The following is a 21,643-nucleotide window of genomic DNA, read 5'->3' on the forward strand; positions in this document are numbered from 1 at the left end:
GGGCCTGTATTTGAGGAGCAGAGCAACTATGCAGTGTATGAGCATTCCAGCTGGTTACATTTTCCCCCAGTGGTATGTTCCTTACTTTGCTAACATCATGATGTGAGTTGATTTGAGATTGAACGATGCCTTCTGGCATATTAAATATGTTTCTGTGCTCCTGGTATATTTAATATAGTTGAAACTCTTTAAAATAACTGGATACAGCAACTTAACTCAACAGTGTAAAAAAAAGTATGTCAAAATATCTAATTTATTTATTTGTTACATTTATCCAGGCCCTATCCCAATGGCTCTGGGCAGTGCACAACAACAAAAACAAAATATAAATCAATCCCTTTAAAAACAATCATTACCAAAAAAAAAATTAAAAACAGTATAATTAAAACTGTTAATTTCAAAACAATTCATTAACAATTCCTTTAAAATATAACAAAGTCAAATAAAGCATGACATCAACAATTTGATAGTCCTATTGAAATATCTCATAGCATAAATTCAGTATTACTGTGCAATTTAACAGTCCTAATCAATTTATAAATAAAGACCTAACAAACTACATAAGCAAAACCAAAACGAGCAGCAAAAATAATTGACTAACCCCAAACTGAATTCATCCTCATCAGCAATCTCCATATAATAATCTGGTTACATTACAACTAATCCAAACTGCATGACTCTAATACCTCTAACTAAGCACTTCTGTTTTGACTGAGAAACTACCCTTCTCTAGATGTGAGATCCCCTTGGTTTGGCAGAAGAATATTAAGGGAGTGACCCTTGGCCTTGTTGTACCCTGGCAAGCTCAACAGTCTCCTTCAGGGCCAACCCACAAATGGTGACTTGCTGCCTACAGTGGGGTTGGGGAGATACACCTGTTGCTGGAAGAGATGTTAAATCCAAGTTGAGGGAGTTGTCACCCAACAGGTGTTGCTCTGCTGCTCCTGGATGGTTTTGGCGACAGTGACTGGGCCTTTCAACTGTCTTATCCAATGCCTCTCACCATTGTTGGCATCATTGCCAAGCCTTTAACTGCTGAGCCCCAGTTTAGGTCTATCCCTCTCTCTCTGTTTTTATGATGTTTGTATTCCGCCGTTGTTCCAGTGCTCGTAATTACCTTATGAGGTACATTAGGCTGAGAGATAATGACTTGCTCCAGGATCTCCAGTGTGTGGGATGTGGGGGACTGTTCAGCACCCTATATCACATGATTTCATCAATATCATTTTCTTTAGCTTTTTTAAAAGGTTGTTTGAAATTCTTTGACATGTTTTGTTTTTCTTTAAGGTCCTGCTTACAGCTTATTACAGACTGTCCACCCGTTGTTCAAGAGGAGTTGGATCTCATTCGTGGTCTTAGCTACCTTGAAGAATTTGGTGTGAAAATCTTGCCATTACAAGGTATAGTGTGCTAGTTGTATGAAATGAGCTGGATCCTAGCTGGTACTTCCAGGCAAGGAAGAAGTTTTGTTTGCGCAAGGGGAGAGGGGCAACTTTTGCTAATTCCCACTTTCTGCTGCTCCCTGCCCCTTCCCAAAATCTGCTTTTGAGGGCTTCTCGACCCTCAGGGCCACATTTTCAGGAAACAGAGAGTGGGGAATCACCCCTCCTCACCTTGCACAAACATATTTTAATGTATGTATTTATTTGACACATGTCTATCCCATCCCCCCCGCCCCCAGCAAATTTCTTAAACACAATTAAAAACTATCTAAAACACAATTCAAAACAATATAAAATATGGAGTTGCATTGAATTCAGTGAAAAAGAATTACGCATGTGGTTAATTTTTCATTTAGAACTGCAGGACTTTAGACGTGCTAAACTCTGGTTATGTTGCACACATAATTTTTTTGCATTTACTATATTGACTTATTTTTCAATTATGATAAAGTTTTTAAAGACCCAATAAAATCTCATTGCATATCAATGAAGGGAGAATATAAGAATAATAAATCCCTAGACCTCAAGAATGAAAATCATCCATCCTTGTTGCTACATCTCTTTATATGCGGCAATTCAATTTAGGGAAGCACTGGATTTTTGCCATTACATTTTGTAAACATGTTCTCATTTCTTAAAGTTTATACTAACACTGCATAAATGTATAGAAGCTTCATATCTAATTTTACTGTGAAATTGCGGGGTATGTAACTTGCTACAGTGTCTGTATAAAAAGAAATCAATCAAATTACTTTATAGCAATGAAACTCCTCTTCAGCATGCTTCTTTAAATAAAGCAGCTTAAAAGTTCTAACATATTTGAAGTAATGCAAAATTATCACCAAAATAAGCATCACGGTTGTTGATTTAAAAATGACCCATAATTTATAGCTGGTGGCTCTCAGCGACGTGTTTCCTCTATTCTAGAGCATTTCCAGACCACAGGAGCATTGGGACATTTTGCATACTTGTGTAACAGCATGTGTGTAGAGGGAGTGCATGAGCCCCAATCATATCTCTGCAGTCCCTTAATACCCATGTACATTGTTCGTCAGAATGACAGCCAGTATCAATCTCTCAGAGACACAGACACAAACAAAGGTCTTGGGTTGTATCCTTTTTTCTTTCTTGCTTGCTTTTTTTTTTTGTGGGGTGGGGGGAGGAAGTTCCTTAAGGGAACTTCTCTGTCCCTTTCTCCCAAGCACAGGAGACTGCCAAAGGAGGGAAGAATTGGTGACAGCAACCCACCACTTATCATTTGAAATGCCTTCTGTTTGCAGAAGAAGCAATTACAATACAACCTCTTATTCTTTTGCCATAACATAGAGAGGTGTGGGAATTGGGGCTGAGCCACAAGCTCTTTGAAGAAGAATTTTTGTTTCAAGATGGAATTGAGTAGGGAGAGGAGGAGCTTTTGCAAAACTACATCCGTCTTTCAGGACTTTTTCCTTCTGCTGCCGCCACCGCTTCATTTAGTCATGGTGGTCGCAACAGGTACATGGTTCAAATAATTCACTATTGTTTGTACCCCCCCCAAATCACCGGTATGGTCCTCAAACTGCAAACAAGGTAGCACAGTAGAGGCATGCATTTTGGCTCAGCACTGATGACAGACTACAATGCCCAGCAGGGTTCGTTTCCTTTCCCCAAAACTACAGTCCCCAACACTACATGTCAAGCCACCTTTGAAATTGAAATTCGGGGAAGTTTCGAAATAGATCGGATCGGGAGTTCATTACTAAAGGAGAAGGGGTAAAAAGTCCTTGCAGGCTAGAAACAAATCTCCCACTAGGACCAAACTGGACTGGCATGGTAATGCTTCACAAGAAAGGTAGCATCCACAGTGATGTTCATGAAATGAATATTTGCACTTGCGGTGCTCTAAGTTGATCTATTGCAAATAGCAGAGGACCATCTGCATGCTTGTTGTGCGAGAAGCTGCCCATTTGTGTATCCTCAGCCTTGTACAAGGCAATGCCCATTTGCACGTATATGGGCTTGAGCAAATATTTTGGGCTAGCACAAGAACCAGTCTGGAATTGAGGTGAATTTATTTGTGCAACAACCATACACTTGTGTCATTACACTAGCAAAACAGCATTTTTGCTAGCACAGCTAATCCGGGTGCTATCATAAGAGGACAAATGGTGTGAAAAGGAAATGTGACAGTAGCAGCATGACGTGTGGATGGAAGCTATTTTGAATAGACATTGCATGATAGCAATAATCGGCGAGGCTTTAGTGCTGGAATACTAAAACTATCCAATTCCCACTCGTAATTTTCTCAGAAAATCCTGTTGGTATACCCATGCTAACTAGTAAAATGTGTTGCTTTTAGTTTTATTATAGTGTAACAACTCTAGCAAGTTTATTGTAGTGTTCAAAGTGCTTTGAAGTACTACTGTATCTCGTTGGTCCTGAGTACAGCTTTGTAAAACAGCTCATTGATCCTCCTTTTATAGCTGGGAAGCTCACAGGGGGTGTCGGGGGGGGCATTTTCTCCCTCACCTCCCAACTCCCATGTGGAACATGAATCTAGGAACATAAAATATTTTTATGTAACCCACAAGGAGCCCACTGGCCATAATTTATTTGCAGTAATGATTGTTTTATTTGATAAGAGGGCCCTACTTCTGTTTTGAAGGTGCTTTCAGAGTTTGGCTTATATAACTTCTTTTCATTGGCCCTTTGTTTATTCTCAGGCTTTAGTGCCCAATAAAACTCTATTTTTATTTTTAAATCATAAGTCTTATGATGACAGACACATTTTAGAGGTGCAATCTTGCATTCCATTCCTGTGACCTTCTCTTCGCTTCTATACCTTTGTTTTAATGGATTTGTTCTGCTGGCAACTAGATGAATGATACACATGTTTAAAATTGCAAGTACAGGTTTGTAAAGTCTTTATAGTTGTTAAATACTACCAAGTTTGGGAGCTGTGTATGCTCCTGTTTAGCAATGGTGTGTGAGTAAAAAGCAAGGTAGGAGGCGGAGGAAGTGACCGTGTGTGAGGCTCCTGCTGGGTAGGAAGGCTGTGTTTTCTCCAGCAGCTCTACCCAACGGTTGAATGAGGGAAAGCTCTCCTATCCAGCAGGAGCTTCATACATGATTACTTCTCCTACCCGCTTCCTTGCTTTTTACTCACACGCAATCACAAAACAGGAGCACACGCCGTTTCCAAACTTGGGTAGGATGCTTGTCCTAGCCAATTAATGATTGTGTGACAAGCCTAATGGTTTGAGTTCCATTTGAATAATCTTCAAGTGATACTCATTCTCTCTTCTGCATGGTAGTTGTTGCTGGGTCTGAACCTGAGGTGGAGAATGTAGCACTTTTGTGTGTGCCATTCTGAGGCATACATTCAAGTTAGGGCATGAGGTTAGGACAAATGACAGAAAGCAAGACTGAGTGCTTCTTGACCTAAATGATGCGTGTTGTGACAGGAATTCTGAAATGTCCTTTAGAGTGCCAAAGGCTATGTTTTCAAAACATATGAAATAGGTTTGAGTCCAAGGGGATGTTAGATCTGCCCCATTCAAGCTAATGTAGTGCAAGCTCTGTGTGAGCTAAAGCAATTCTTTGGATGTTGGCCATGGATTGCAACTCCTGCAGTTGAATCATGAATGACTTGCTTTGGTTTCAGCAGGGTGTTCTTACAAGTTATGCTTTGGTTTTGTTTTGTTTTTAAAAATCTCCTTACATACATAGCATTCACTCCCAATGTTACATTTTGCTTCTGCCATAACTGATTATGTAAATTATGATACTAAAGTTCATACTTTAATATCAGTACTGCTTTATGTAATGCTTCTTTGCAACATTAAAACTCACTGTCATTTATTTTTGTGATTCTTCTGTCATGTCCAGTGTTGCAGTATTTTTCAGAGAAAGTACCTGTTGTGTTCAGGAGCACACAAGCACATCTATAATTGAAGCTGAAATAGATTCAAGGAGGATCCTTATACACAATTAAAAATTATATTTATGGTGTGTGTGTGTGTGTGTGTGTGTGTGTGTGTGTGTGTGTGTGTGTGTGTGTAAAGTAAACACAATGCAAAAGTTAAAGGGCACACATCAAGGCCTGCAAGGCCATAATCAAATATAGACAGAGAATAAAGAAGGAAAATTCTGTGAATCAAAAGATCTTAACTTGGAAAGGTTACTTTTAAAATGTGGATAAAATCTCAATCCCTACATGTGAATTCTGTCACCAAACATTAGTTCTTTGACAGGCTGCAGAGAGTGAGGAGATAAAAGACTAGTGTTTTGCTGTGCCCAAACTGGGCTCATTCTCATTGAGATCATAAACCTTTGTCTCAGCTGCACTGCTTCAGGCTGCAGCTTGAAATGTTTCTGTATGCAAATTAATTCCCTGCACATAGAAAACTAACACATCAGGGAGAATGTTTTTCAGGTAGCCTTTCCCTGACAAACCTGAATTAATACAAGTAGACTTGGGTTTGCGACCTCAGAGCCATGTCTGAGTTTTGTATTCACATCCTGAGTGTTTTCTGATTCAGACACACATTCTAAATGGGAAATGTTAAAATTTGAAAGCTGGTGCAAATTTCTGTGTTTAGTATTTGCAATCCAAGTAGAATCGGTTATGCCTTCTCCTTTCTAAACCAAATGTTTCCATTCATAAGTTCTTTTTTGACTTAAAAGAAACAAAATGGTTGACAGATGTTTAAAAATGGATGCACTTTTGTTTTCAGTTGAGTAAATGTATTCAGTTGCATTGGGATGGATTGGTAAACCCAGTTATGCAAACATAATGGATTTCTTTTCCATATGTGCACTTAACCAGTGCATGTCTCAATCAAAGATATATCCACTCTTGTAGCATTAGTACTTAACATAATGTATTTTCTCAACAGTGCGTCTGTGCTCTGATCGACTCAGCCTTATAAAGGAATGTCTCTCCCAGCTGCCAGCAAACTACAAGCAATCTGCCAAGCTCCTGGGACTGGCAAATTTGCTGAGAGTTGCAGGTAAACAAAATGGTGATGAAAGATTCCTTAATGCTCATGGCAGAGGTGCAGGCATTATTGAAAGATATCCCTAAATGGGAAGATTGCTAGATGGAAATCTTGATCTGTTTTACTGGTGTGATCATGTGCAGTACCATTGTGACCCGTTGCAAATGTTGCTTCTGCATAAAATATAAAGGGATTTATTTAATTTGGATTTGAGCACGGCCCCTCTGTCAGAAATTATAGTCTACATGCCTGTAATGATTATTTATTTTATTTACAACCTAAAATGTGGCTAATAAAAAAAGTAAAATCAAAATTATTAATTGATTTAAATTATTAAATTATTTAAATATTTATTATTATTATTTTAAAAATTAATTGGTCTCGGCCCACACATGGCAAGTCATGGTTGGTTCTGGCTGACCAGGGCATTTGAGTTGTGCACCCCTGCTGTAATTAATTTTCAATCCCCCTAAAGCTCTTGTTCCTATCAAATAAGAAATAACTATCTTTTTGTGTGTGTGCAAGCAGAATATTGCTTAGATCACATTGATCTATACAGGTTTATTTGCAGTTTAATACTGAAGGCCCCCCTATGTGGGATGATGTGAGGGGTATGCCTGCTGTCTTCACTCTGGCTGCCTCTCTGAATATGGCTGTGTGCACATATGCTAAGACTGCATGATCACTTTGGAGAATAAACCACCTAATTTTAGCCTATGCTTGCTGCATTTATTAGAGCCCTGTTCAATGGGACAGTAAGGCCAGAGTGCTGAGAGAACTACACTTTGACTCGACTCCACTCCACATATTGGACCCATATAATCTCAGCTGATTCTTTTGCATACCATATTTGTGAACTTGATGCTGCATTGTAGAGCTGCTTATGCTGGACCAGTTCCAGAGTCATGTTTTGCTGCTTGGCAGATATAACTATTTGGTCAAATTTGCAGAAAGATATGTTAGTGACAGAGCATGTCTTTTGCCCCTCTTTTCTTACCTTACATAACCAGCATTATACACATTATTATAAATTAAAAGATTATTACTATGCCTCCACTGTATAGCACTGTTAAAAAGCAACATAAGGAAAACACAAGTCCTTGCCCTGAGGAGTGTACAATCAAAAGTTCCTGTTACTATTTCTGGCATTGCTTGGTTTTCTTGAATACTGAAGAAAACTTGGTATAAACTGAAGAATGCCATGAATGCTTTGGTAATGTATATGTGCAAAACCCAAAATATACTTGCTTATAGCTTTGGATCTGGAAATGGAAAACTCTGTTCGAATAGAGACAGTAGCCACATTAATAGGTTTGATATTTAATGAAAAATATGTTTCAATAATTGTGCCTATTCCTGTCCTGTCTTCTAGGTTCTTGGCTTGGTTAGGATGTTGGATAACAGCTATCTTTATATGCAAATGATATGTTCTCCTTCTGATTATTACTATTGTTATTTTATGTATTCTTTTTTATCCGTACTTTTCTGTAAAGTTTTAAATTCCATTGCTGATCTTTGAGCGTTGATAGTAATAAACTAAACTAAAAAGTGGGAAAGGTTTCAAGCAATTTATATAGGCAATTTGTCTCTCTGACATGATAGAAGGATTTTTGACTGTCAGCTTTCAAGTTATTTTTAAGAAGGGTCAGGAGGACCCAAAGAACTGTACAGCTACTTCCACTAAGGAGCATTTGGGCTTGTGTTTCTCAAAAGTGGTAGTCCTTCTTTATCACACAGCAAGCAGTTTATGTTGTATACTGGGGGTAGGTCTCATGTCCATTTTTAATTTATTTTTAATCTTCCTGAATATATCTGAGCTCCTGCATGTACCTGAAAGAGTTTTTTGGGATTCTGGCTAAATTCCAAGTTTAAAAATAACAATAAGTAGCAAACTTATTGTTTGTTATTCCAGGTACTGTTGATTTGCTTTCAAGCTTTCAAGGTAGGTATAAATGGAGAGTTTTCGCAATGGAGGGAAGTAAGAAGTGGGGTCCCCCAGGGATCTGTACTGGGACCGGTGCTTTAAGTTTTTAATTTATTCATAAATGATCTAGAAGCAGGGGTAAGCAGCGAGGTGGACAAATTTGCAGATGATACCAAACTCTTTCGGGTAGTGAAATCCACAACTGATTATGAAGAGCTCCAAAAGGATCTCTCCAAACTGGGTGAGTGGCAACAAAATGGCAGATGCGGTTCAGTGGTGGCAAGTATAAAGTGTTGCATGTTGGGACGAAGAACCCCAACTTCAAGTATATGCTGATGGGATATGAGCTGTCGGTGACTGACCAGGAGAGGGATCTTGGGGTCGTGGTGGACGGCTCGTTGAAAGTGTCGACTCAATGTGCGGCAGCTGTAAAAAAGGCCAATTCCATGCTAGGGATCATTAGGAAGGGGATTGAAAATAAAACTGCTAATATTATAATGCCCTTATACAAAACTATGGTGTGGCCACACCTGGAGTACTGCATACAATTCTGGTAACCACATATAAAAAAGGACATTGTAGAACTGGAAAAGGTGCAGAAGAGGGCAACCAAGATGATCAAAGGCCTAGAGCACCTTTCTTATGAGGCTAGGCTACAACACCTGGGGTTATTTAGTTTAGAAAAAAGACGACTGCGGGGAGACATGATAGAGTGTGGAGAAAGTGGACAGGGAGAAATTCTTCTTCTTCTCTCATAACACTAGAACCAGGGGTCATCCCATGAAATTGATTGCCAGGAAATCTAGGACCAGCAAACGGAAGTACTTTTTCACACAACACATAATCCACTTGTGGAATTCTCTGCCACGAGATGTGGTGACAGCCAACAACCTGGATGGCTTTAAGAGGGGTTTGGATAACTTCATGGAGGAGAGGTCTATTGGAGGCTACTAGTCAGAGGGCTGTAGGTCACCTCTAGCCTTGGGGGCAGGGTGCCTCTGGGTACTAGTTGCGGGGGAGTAACAGCAGGAGAGGGCATGCCCTCAACTCCTGCTTGTGGCTTCCAGCAGCATCTGGTGGGCCACTGTGTGAAACGGGATGCTCAACTAGATGGGCCTTGGGCCTGATCCAGCAGGGCTGTTCTTGTGTTCTTAAGCTTAACCCATTGCTTTGTCACTAATGTTTATCTCATCAGCAAATTAATCTGTACAGTTCTAGCAGGAGGGGAATACAGTGAACTTCCATTCTCAGAATCTCTATACTTCATTGTTACCCAAACCTGTTAGCATTTTCTACACCTCTGTGAGATGCAATTATAACACATGATAATGTCTACTTATCTGGCTATTATTTTTAATTCCTTCCTACTTCCCACATGAGATACATGAAGCTGTAATATATTTTAAATTCCAAACATACAGCTCGCTTTAGGTACCTATTAAAGACTATAGTGATTCTTCTGCACTTAAAATTACAGTGTGCTAAATGTGTTCTTTCTCTTAACCTTAAATATAGAACAATCTGTGAAAACGTAGGTATTTCTTGTATGCTTGCTACCCACAAGGTTTGGTGGCACATTTATTTGAATTCTAGCCTGCCTCCATCATGAAGTTGTTAATCGCTTTATAAAGCGATTAACAACTTCATGATGGAAACAGGCTAGAATTCAAATAAATGTGCCACCAAACAAACTATCTCAATTAAAAATCAGTGGAAACCATAAAACATAAGTGGTGCAAAAGTCTTCAATCTTTGCCCACCAATAAGTAAATTTTGAAGAGGGTATGAGTAGAAAATGCAAGCAAAGGCTCCCTGCCCCACTGCAAACAACCAGCCAGCATATACTTCTAGTGGCTGCTTCCCCGCCACCCCTACCATCTCAAGAAGGAAGATGAGTATTATTGCTCTGAACCAGCAGATGCTTCTGGAAGGTCATGGATTCCTATTGTGGTTTATGTACTACAGGTGCTTATAAAAACATGTGGTGGTCTTGCTGTTTAGTGTGACAAATTGCATATTCTTTCCCAACCTGAAATTCACATCCATTGCTTTTCTCTTTTACTTTAGAATCCTCTCTAATAAAACGCTTGGTGTCCGTCCGTGGACAGACACCAAGTGTGCGTTCGTGCCTGCCTGTTGTGGGCATGCGCTTCGCGCATGCCCAGAACAGAGCAGGGAGGCACAAACAGCAGGACCTGGCGACCATCTCGGCCATTAGCGGCGGCAAGGGACAAACGAGTGGCAGAGGCCGCCGACCATCTTGGGCGGCCAGAAACGGCCGCCCCAAAGAAGCCGGGAATGCGAGGGAGGGGGAGACTGGCCGAGGCGGTGGCGGAGCCATGGCCGAAGCCTGGCCACGCCGCCGAAGCCGGGCGTGGGGGAGACTTTGGGGCCCGGCATGCAGGCTGGCGGCGGCGGGATGGGGAATGGCGGCGGGGGGCCCGGTGCGCCGTGATGACAAGTTTTCCAGCCATAAAGGGCAGGCTTTTCTCCCCCGCTCCTTTAAAAGGTGGGCGGGCGGGATGTAGACGAATTTGTATACGTCAGCCCACGTGGGTGCCTATGAACACGGAAGTTGCCGTCTCAATGTTGATCGTTTAAAACAACCATCAACGCAGAATATGAGAATCAGGCTGAAGTACCTTAGCTTTCTAAGTGCAGACAGTTTTTAACAGGACCATTTAGCCTCTGGCTCTGTGTGACGGACTCCCAGATAGCTTTGTGCAAGCCGTTACGTTTTTGTCTCAGCTTCAACCTGTCAGCAATATGGATTCTATGTGCACAACAAAGCCCTTTAAAGGATCCATTTAGGACATCAGGGTGGGCGTCTTCTCGGTGAGTCTATGCCCTCAACCATGAGCCTCTGGATGCTCATCCAAACTGACTCTTTGTTTTTACAGTGGAAAAACTTCATAGGTCAGTGATCTTAGGAAGGAATAAGAGAGAAGAGAGAGAAGGGGAAAAAAACAAAATAAACAAAGAGGGAGGAAGGGAAAACAGGAGAGGAATAAATAAATAACAAAGTAGGGGTGGGAAACGGCCCCACAGAGCACGCCCATTAGAGAAAGAAAAGAGGAAAAGAGAAAGAAAAAAATAATTAAAAAAAAAAAGGAATAGAGAGAGAGGGAAAAGAAGAGCGAGAAAAGGAAGAAAAGGAGAGACAGGAAGACAAACAAAAAGAAAAAAGAAACAAAAAAAGGGCAAGAGAAAGGAAGAAGGAATAAGGGGGGGGGGAACCTAGCGCCCATTATTATAACGGGCTTAAAATTACTAGTATATGTTATAAATAATGAGGGTGCTGTACTCATGTACAGCATCCCCGGCAAAATGCTCTGAAGCCTCACCACCATGCTGACATGCTCAGAAGCCATACCTCCACACTGCCCATGGTTACACATTTGTCTGCAGAGATTAATGCTATACTTGTGGTCAGATTCTTCTCATGATGGTGACTGCCGGAACACCCTAGATGTTTGTCTCTGCAGACATAGCTGTAAGTGAACGGTGAGGAAAAAGGACTTCAGAGTGCATCAGTGCAGGGATGCAGCTTGCATACAGTATCCTCACTTTTGACTCCTCAGTCAGGGGTGCTATACTTGCATACAGTATCCTCACTTTTTATAACATCTGAAGAGGGTTTTGGGCTTAAGGAAAATATCAAATGCTGCACAATGCATTATAAAATTGCATGTTTGGCAGTAATTGTCTCCATGAAAACTTATAGCAGCCTAAAAGAGTAGGAGGCCTGGGTTTTATCACCTTAGTTTTAAAAATGTTTGTAAAAACTGGAGGGGGGGGGAGAGTTTTAGGGAATGAGGGTGGGGCCTGCCCCACTCACCCTAGCCTGACCCCCACCTAGCTATATGCCTGGTGTGAAGCTTCTACTTTCACTTTCACAAATCTCAGTTCTGTGTTACATACAGACTTAAAAGTGCAGTTGCTTAGCTAACTAGAATTAGAGCAAGACAGGATCTCAAACTGTGGTTGATATCCTGGTTTGTTCTAACTAGTTGGTATAACATTATGTCTGAACGAAAGAATATTTGAGATTCATAGCCTTCTAGCTTAATCTGAATTTTTTTTCAAAGGAATCAAATCTGTGTTTAAAATTTCCTGAGAAACTTCCTCAAAAATTAAAGGAGTTGAGGGGATTCCCCCCCACCCCATACTGATGTGAATAGTACTATTCTTTTTTAGTACACTCAGGTTGGTAATAAAGAATGCAAATTTAGTTTTCAAAAATACAACGACCTAAATTGGTTAATAAAACAATTGAAGTTTGTGGCCTGTAATGAAAATGCTGACAAAGCCCTAACTATATTGTGTAAATGTTGTCTCTAATAAAACTTAATTGTATCCATAAAATATATATGTATCAATTAACATGTGAAAAGCAGGATCAAAACTGTTGTTCTTTATTTTATGAGGGTGGAAGGTGCCGTTTGCATGAGCAGTAAGAGCTTACTGCAGTCTCAGTTACCCTCCACAGGGATCCTGTGGTTATCATTTCCCCTAGCCTAATGAATAGGTGGGTAAAAAGTAGATTGGGGAGCTGCTGGTAGATTGTTGGAGATTTGCAGTAGACTGGCAAGGGTTTCTGATTCCCCATTGTTTACCGGTAGCAGTACCACACAGGTTTTTCTAGAATCCCTGATCCAAAGTCAGATGGGGATCACACTTGTGTATGTGGCTTCTTGAGAAAAACCTCAGATTTCAGCAGACAGTGCTGTCTTCAGTATTCGCTCTTAATTACAGTTCGTTTGTTGTCTCAACATTGAAAAAAACCTGGAAAGACTGTTGTCCAGAGCTTCCACAAACTGCAGGAATTGCTACCTGAGTCATTAATTTAAGCTTTTCTGGTTGATTTTTGCTTCAAAATGACAGTGAGACTCGAGACTAAAATTCAACATTTCTCCCATCTCTGGAATTAGTTATTAAGTGAGGGTTTTCATCTCAGAATATGAAAAGTGACATTTTATCTTCTGATTCTTATTATTGGAGAGAGACTGATTCTTCTTGGCTTTTCTAAATAATGATCTGGTGCTTTCTCTGTTTTCACATTAATTGTGCATTTGTCACCTAAGTGTTGCTTTGCCCAGACTTTTCTACCCCAACAAAGTGTTTGTTTTATGGAAACTGCATTTCCCCAGCATTCAGATAGCAATATTTTGCTATGTGAGATTTTTAAATATTTATTTCTTCTCACTGGCTTATCAGTTAAAATAGTATTATAGGGAATTTGATCTCAGGCACCTGTGGAATAGTACCTGTGATATCATTGATGATGAGCAACATCTCCATACCATTCTCCAATTGTTACAAGATAAATCTCTTATAGTGCAGAGCAGCCTTGATTGACAGGACTGCCCCTCTTCTTGGACAGTTAGCAGAGTCGCATTGTAGACAGTACCAAGGGAAGGGGCTTTCTCAGTTCCCTAACTGGCTTGCGGGATCCAGGCAATCCACAATGGCTTGCGGAGCTTACTAGAGTCACTTTTAAGGAGTCTAAATTCTATCTTCCATTTGCTCCCTGCCATGAGCAACCCAAAGACCCCATGGTAGTCTTTTCACATGGGACCCCTAACTGTCATTTTCCCTCAGTTCTTTGACAAAGCAGTTTTAGAATTAGCTTGCTTCACCTGGCTGTGGCAAGGTAATTCATGAACTGACTTGCAGATCTCTACTCTTACCCTGGAGAGGCTAAAGAAAAATACCACGGTTGCTGCCCTGAGCTCCATTTTTATTATTCTAGCAGACAGTAATGATCCTCTCAGGGATCCATATGACAAAGTCACTAAAGTGGCTCTTGGAAGAGGTTTTAAGGTCTCTTAAATAGGCCTCTGCTGTTGCCAGTGCTGTCTTTTCCAGAGCCATCTAACTCTGAGTGAGCATCCTGTGTTCAATGGACTTGGATCTGTCCAAAGAAATTAAATGTTGCAGATGAGATCTTATGTGTTGTTTCTAGCCAACTTTTCTTTGGACTCTGTATAATTTCTCAGCCAAGAAAAATATTGTGGCACCTAAATTGAGGTGGTGCAACTGAGAGCAAATGCAGTTGAGATGGGGCTTCCTAGCCCCATCTTGACAGCTTTTCTTTTCAGGATCTAAGCTTTTTGTGGAACCCTTATACCGTCTTGGTGGCCTTACCCCCTTAAAAAAGAAAAATAGAAGCCTAAGCAGCACATTCTTTTCATAGTTCCAAATTCCCCACCCAGCTTAAGAATGTTAGGAGTTATAGGCCGAAATGGCAGCACTTCAGCATTAACCAGTACATTTGTTGATGCTAGAGGAGGAGGAGTATGCAACCATGATGGGTCTGATGTTTCAAAAACATATCCTCCCAAGGAAGGGGGATAACCACATACCCTTTGCAAAATTACGGCAGAAGTCAACCTCCGATCTATGCCACTTACTATTGGATGTGTTCTTCAGAAGTACATCCATTATGTATTACTATTGAATGTGTTCTTCAGAAGTACATCCAGAGATGAAAGTTTGGGCAGTATACAAATTTCAAAAATAAATAAGTAAAATAAATGTGGCTTAGCACAAAACTTGTCCTAGGAATGCACTGCTTTTTAAATATCCTATTAGGAGAGGCTGATCCATATCAACCACAGAGAGAGAGATATTTGGTATTAGGTGTCAATTCTCATTCTTGGTATTAGTATTTCCTCCAGCCAGTAATTTGGATTATACCTTACTGGGGAGCCTGCACAGACACATTGTGGGCTTAGATCATTAAGAGGTCAGTGGGGTGACAATTCCCTATCCTACTTGAATTTATTTTTTGATAATTCCTTTGTTAGTTGAAAATTTCCTGTTATGGAATCCCTTTTCAGACTACTCTGTAATTATAGATGAGTGTAGGGGCTGTTCCAGGCCTGGTGTAGGAACAGCCCTTACTTTGGTGTCATCTGCAACATGCTACCCACTGACATAGAGGAGAGGCTACTCTTCTGGTCAAGATCACCCCACATTGTGTTAAATATGTACTTGGGCACTACTTGTTTGTGTGTATTTTAATTATGTTTTAAAAGGGTTTTTTTGTAAGTTAAATAGCTGTGCTGGGGGGATGATTAGAAATGGGGCCACAATTCACAGGAAGAGAATAGTTAAACCTTTTTCTGCTGCACCACAGTCCCAGCAAATAATCATACTTTCAAAGCTTCAATTAGCCCTGTGAGGGAAATCTCATGTGTCTAATAGCTTGGGAGGGGGGGTGTCAAGGTGAGACCATAGTATAGGAGCAGATTCTTAATGTATTCTTGACCTGTTACTTAAATACTCTTTGACCTGCTGTTTAAAGTCTGTGCTATAGGTGTGCAGTAATGTTCTCTGCACAGTAGTCAGAACAGGGCTTCCAGTTCTGAATGTTACAGGTCTTTGATGTAGCAACTGATTAGTGTTTAAACAGCTGTAGAAATTAAGAATGTTAAAACTGTTGCATTGTTAAGGCACATATTTTATTATGTCCTTGTAGTTTTAAAAAGTTAAAACTACATCTGTTGGGCATTGGAAACGTTAAAGTATCATTAGAATTCAATTCCACTTTTATAAGCTTTAATTTTATTTTATTGTTCACTCTCCAAGTCAGGAGCTGTGAGGTTGTCAGTGAGAGTTTGACTGGAAGAAAAGAAGCTGATTTTTGAAATCTGCAGGGGGTAGGACTTGAAGTGACTCCATTGTTAAACCTGCAGAAGCTCAGTTTTTTAAAAAAATCATTCAAGCTGCAAGTTGCAGGAGCTCTACTAGTCATGTTAGAATTGACGATTGCCTATAGTACACCAGTGAGCTTCTAGATAACCAGAGCTGAAATGAGAGAGAATGCAGAGAGGATAGAGGCTGAAGTAAGATAATTCCTGTATTTGTGGTACTTGAACTTGTGTAAAACATGCAGAGAGACTGCAGTGTTTTAAAGTAAGATTTTTTGCTGGCACCTTGAACAATCACTTAAGTACAATGGTGGGGGTAATTTCTCCTACTTCCAGATATGCCCATATTCCTTTTGAACAGTAACCAATTGCTCTTGAATTACTGCCTTCTCTGGCACCTGAAGAAAAATACAAAAATTAGTTTACGCACTCTGATTGTGTTATGGGTCCTTTAGTTCTTTTGCTGTAGCAGAGACACTGCTCTCCAAGCTGGGCTTTATCTATCAGGAAAAATCTGGAACTTGTTCATTTGGTGACTTCATGCATTTTGTGCACATTATAGTGGTGTGTAATGTCCTGAAAAGTGCTTAGTGTTGCCTTATATTTCTCATTATAAGGTTGATTGATTGATTAAGTGCCATCAAGTCAGTGTCATCTCTTAGATAGATTCTCTCCAGGATTATCTGTCTTCAGCTCAGCTTTTAAGGTCTCTCAGTGATGCATTCATTGATGTTGTAATCCATCCACCAAGGAGTCCATCCACCTTGCTGCTGGTTGCTGTCTTCTCTTTCCTTCAACTTTTCCCAGCTTTATGGACTTCTCAGGGGAGCTGGGTCTTTGCATAATGTGCCCAAAGTAAGATAGTATGAGCCTGGTCATTTGTCCCTCAAGTGAAAATTCTGGATTGTTTTGTTCTATGATCCATTTGTTTGTTTTCCTTGCTGCCCATGGTATCCTCAAAAGGCTTCTCCAGCACCAAAGTTCAAAAGCATAAATGCTTTTTCTATCTTGCTTCTTCAGGGTCCAGCTTTCACATCCATAGAGTGTCAAGGGGAAAACCATGGCCCAAATGATTCTAATCTTTGTAGGTTATAGACACATCACAGCATCTAAATCTCCTTTCCAAGGCCTTCAGTGCAACCCTACCAAGTGCTAGTCTGCGGATAAGGTTACCCTTATCCTAAACTGCACCTCTCATGCAGCTCAGTCCTATGCATGTTTACTCAGAATTAAGTTCTACCACGTTGCATGGACCCTACTCCTGGGAAAATGTGCATGAGGAGTGCAGCTTTAATCACTTTTAAGGTATTGCTGAAGAGCCTATCAGTTCAGTTTTAAACTAACGACATATTGAGCCAGGTCTCACGATCGGTGAGACCCGGTTTCTTCGAGTGAGTGGGCCTGCTTTCCCCGCTGACGATCAGGGAGGGAGCCCTGGGCAGCAGGATCGGCTGGCCACATGATTGCTGGCTCCATGATGGAGCTGGCGGCGGCTGGGAGGAGCGGGAGCCAATTGGCCCCCACAAGCTCCAGCATGTCCTGCGCGAGTGTGCAGGGCATGCTGACGAGACCCCCAGAGCTGGGAGGCGGCTTTTCGCCTCCCCTCTGGGGGTCTCCTCGTGAGTAACCGCGGCTACTCAAGATCAGACAGCCCCAGTTTGCGGAGCGCTTGCTCCGCAAACCCAGGCTAAGGGGAGGGGTACTTGAGTGGGTTAACCGCTCGAGAACCACTGGGCTAGCAGTTGAGCCCAGTGGTTCTTACGATCGGCAAAAGTCGAGCTAGGCTCTCCTAGTCTGATTTTTGCCGATCGTCAGAATAGCCCCATTGTCTCTTCAGCAGAATGATTGGCTGTGATAGAAATTTAAAATTAGCTTTTGGCTATGCAAATAGCCTTCCTACTCTTTAAAAGAGCTTGGGTGGTCTTATGGTCTAAGAGTTTAAGTGTATATACACGGATGTATATACACTGACGTTGAACTGCCAGGTTTTATGGGGATATCCTATTAATATCCTTGTGAGGTCAGGGATACAAGTAGTCTTGTCTCAGGGCCTTAAAATGAAACTTTTTAATAGATTTGTACATAAAGTAAGGGTTGGAACAGAATCTGTTTCTTTGTCTACAGAAGAAGAAGAAATTCTTACTCTGGCATAAAGGTGCTACTGATTTGGATTCAGTGCATTTGAAATGAGCAAGTATGCAATGCAAGCCACTGTGAGAAAAGCAGGGCTGCAGATCAGTACTTGTGGAGAAGAGGGGCAGGGCTGCATAGGTTTCTGAGGCTCAGCTCTCAACTAGCATGAGCCCAGAACTTCTGGAAGTTTTCTGAATACTTCCTTCCCAACCCCACCTTGTGGTTGGTAGACTGTACATAGTAAGGGTGAAGGCAGTCTGGACAGCTTGCAAAAATGGACAGGTGTCTGCATTTTATCTATGGGTCTATTCTGTATAGAGTGCTCTGGAAGGGTGAGACCAGGGATTAGGAAGAGGGGTAGCATCAGCAGGCTCTGGCCTAGGAGACAGGACTCACAAGACAAGCAGAACTTGCCCAGGGAAGGAGAGGAGAGGGGAAAGGAACCAGAAGAGAGATGGCGGCAGCAGGCAGCAGTAGGCATGTGAGGCAATGCCCACAGGGGGCAGGCTGTATGCACTTGCCTCCTGAGGCTGTCTCATTTCACTTGTTGGAGAGCTACCCTTGTGGAGCCCAACTTGCAGGGCCCTGGTCTGTCTTGCAAAGCCCTGTGTGCTTTAGGATGGAGAACCTGGATGGTTCTGTGTGTGGTGTCCTTTGCAGATATAACCATGTTAGATGATGATTAGGACAGTAAGCTCTAAATATGGAATTATCTGGGAAATGAAATATAGCAACAGTGGTATTCATAATTATATTTTCTAGTCCAAATTACAAACACAATAAATGGGTCTAGTGGATATAGCTTGCATTCTCTGAATGGTGATATGTTGTTGGCTGCCACTGGAAATCTCCCAACTGTCCCCCAGCAAAATTTGTCTTGGCTTGTTCTCTCTGCCGAAGTGCTGACCACTTATAAGGAACATTGCATGTCCCAAATTTCAAAGGGGACAGGTAAGAGCTTCCAGTTTCCAGACTTCATTATTCTTTAATAATGAGAGCATGTAGTAAGACTTCATTTGTACTCGTACCACATTAAATGGCTGTGCCATATAGTTCTCAGTGTGAAAGCTGCTGTTACAGAGAGGTCAAGCAACCCTTGCAAAATATCTCTCTTTATGCCGAACGACGCACATTTGCTCTTCTCTTGGCAAATGATTTGACATGTCAAGATAAGGGGTCATTCTATGCATTGTTCTGCAAACGTTGCCATCTCTGGCTGAAGCTATTCCTGGAGATTTTTGTTCCAGTGTTTTTCACAATATCAAGTCATTAAATTCTCTAGGATTGCTTTCAGTAGTCACCTGGAGAATGATGGTGTTTCTTGGAGACTCTAGGCCAATCCTGGAGGGTTATCAACCCTAACCCGATTCAGACATGTATGTGTATACAGGTGCATGCTCGTGTGAACATCTGAAGGTCAGCAGTCCCACCCTGGCATGTCACTCACCTCTAATTGCTCATAGAAACCGCAGCATTTGTCTTCAGAGGGAAGCACCATAACCATAATGGCAGGCGCTTCTGTGATCAGCAGCCTGGGGCGATTAAGCATGGCTTCACGCCTATACAAATTTAAGTGGCAGTAAGTCTCCTTGAACAAAATGGAACTTTATTCTAAGATGACATGCATAGATTGCTCTGTATGCAAGCAGGTTGATTAATGGGCATATGATTTCACCATAGAAACTTACCTGTTAGTGCTTTGCCAGGTTTAAAATATTCTCCTACTATGTGTCTGGCATACTTTCCTCTTCCTTGATTCTATGAACGCCACCTATAGCATCCTTTGTTACGAATAGATGTAGTTAGTCAACAACTAACTAACTAAATGTTGACTTTCTAATAACTTAGGGATCTCTCTCCTAATGTTTTGCAGGTGATGACCAGATGGAGAGGAAAGGACAAGTTTTGATCCTTTTAGTGGAACAGGCTCTGAAATTTCAGGATTACAAAGCAGCAAATATGCATTGCCAGGAACTTATGGCTTCAGGTGAAGTGCATTCTTCCCCTGCATATCAACTAAAACAGTCTCATTCATTTTCTTTTGCCCTATAAAATGGTGTATGTTTTACCTTGTGCTTGTGTCTTGCGTTTGTTCAGTCTCGCTTCTATCATATTGTTCAAGATGGAATAAATGGGGGTGGGGGCTGGTTGGTTTTTCTGTAAACCTAATGCATACATTGGATCACATGTTTGAGTGTATATTTTATTTATTTATTTATTTATTTATTTATTTATTTATTTATTTATTTATTAAAACATTTTTATACCACCCAAAACTTACGTCTCTGGGCGGTTTACAACAGAATAAAAACAAAGTAAAACATTTGTTAAGACAAAAATGGGGTGGGGGGGGGGACATGCACATTACAACAATTTAGAAATTTCAAAATAATATTTTAAAACAGCATCAAAACCATTAAAACAACATTAATTAAAAGCCTGGGTGAAGAAATGTGTTTTTAAAGCTGTGTTTTTAAAAGCTGTCAGAGTTGGAGAGGCTCTTATTTCACTAGGGAGCAGCGGAGAAAGCCCGTCCCTGAGTGGCCACCAGACGAGCCGGTGGCAGCTGCAGACGGACCTCTCCAGCAGATCTCAGTGGGCGGTGGGGTTCATGCAGAAGAAGGCGTTCCCTTATGTAACAATTTTTTAAGGAATCAGATTTTGATAACTCATCATTGTATTTCATTATTATCCATTGAAAACTGAAACTTTGATGCTCCCCAAATTTAGTTCAATATTACATTTCTAACTCTGTCTTTTGTATGTTTAATCCTTGTCAGGCTACTCTAAAAGCTGGGAAATTTGCAGCCAATTAGGACAATCTGAAGGTTACCAGGACATGACTGTTCGGCAGGAGCTCATAGCCTATTCTTTGACGCATTGCCCTCCAAGTGCTATAGAATCACTTTTGGCTGCAAGCAGTATTCTGCAAACTGAGGTATGCCTTGATTTGCTATGGGTGCATGGAAAATAAAAACTTATTCCCCCACACCCCAATCTCACTCTTCTGTTGCTTTAGTTTTATGGCCTGGGGTTTATTTGTGTTATAAAATCTGAATGGTATGACTGAGCCAAATCTGTATACAGGAGGACCTCATAAATCATGGATCCAGCACTCACGGTTCCTCATATCCGCAGTCAGGCTATTGGTACCCGACTTCAGTATACGCAAGGTTAAACCAGCTCTGAAAGGGTTAAATCCACACATCTGTGGATCGGAGACAGTCAGAAATGAACACAGAGGTAATATCTGGCCACAATTTGGGCATTGGAGGCATTTTGTGGCTCATTTTGTTAAAAAGAAAAAAAATATGAAAATTGCAATTTTTCAAGGGGGAAAATGATTTGGGCACTTTGGGGGGCATTGCTGGAGTGATGGAGGCTCGTGAACCATGGTAGGGCACTTTATTTTTCATCCCCCAACCCGTTTTGGCCCATTTTAACTGTGGTTTCCCAGCCTCCAGGAACCCAACCCCCGCAATTGCGTTGACTGCAATGACCCAATATTCA

The 21,643-nt window shown here is 41.1% G+C and overlaps 1 protein-coding gene across 8 annotated transcripts in view; it reads left to right on the plus strand.

Moving 5' to 3' along the window:
- NBAS (NBAS subunit of NRZ tethering complex) overlaps window positions 1-21,643 on the plus strand; it is a 304,433-nt gene that overhangs the window by 139,148 nt on the left and 143,642 nt on the right. For all 8 annotated transcript variants that reach the window (XR_008313691.1, XR_008313692.1, XR_008313694.1 and 5 more), the window contains 4 exons: window positions 1,288-1,400; window positions 6,320-6,433; window positions 20,007-20,120; window positions 20,914-21,071. Coding sequence is in view for 5 of the 8 variants with exons in the window: in XM_053285448.1 (XP_053141423.1) it covers window positions 1,288-1,400; window positions 6,320-6,433; window positions 20,007-20,120; window positions 20,914-21,071 (499 nt within the window). In the remaining 3 variants the exon portion in view is untranslated. The remainder of the gene's footprint in view (window positions 1-1,287; window positions 1,401-6,319; window positions 6,434-20,006; window positions 20,121-20,913; window positions 21,072-21,643) is intronic.

This window comes from Hemicordylus capensis, chromosome 1 (genome assembly GCF_027244095.1).
Source record: "Hemicordylus capensis ecotype Gifberg chromosome 1, rHemCap1.1.pri, whole genome shotgun sequence".
NCBI lineage: Eukaryota > Metazoa > Chordata > Lepidosauria > Squamata > Cordylidae > Hemicordylus > Hemicordylus capensis.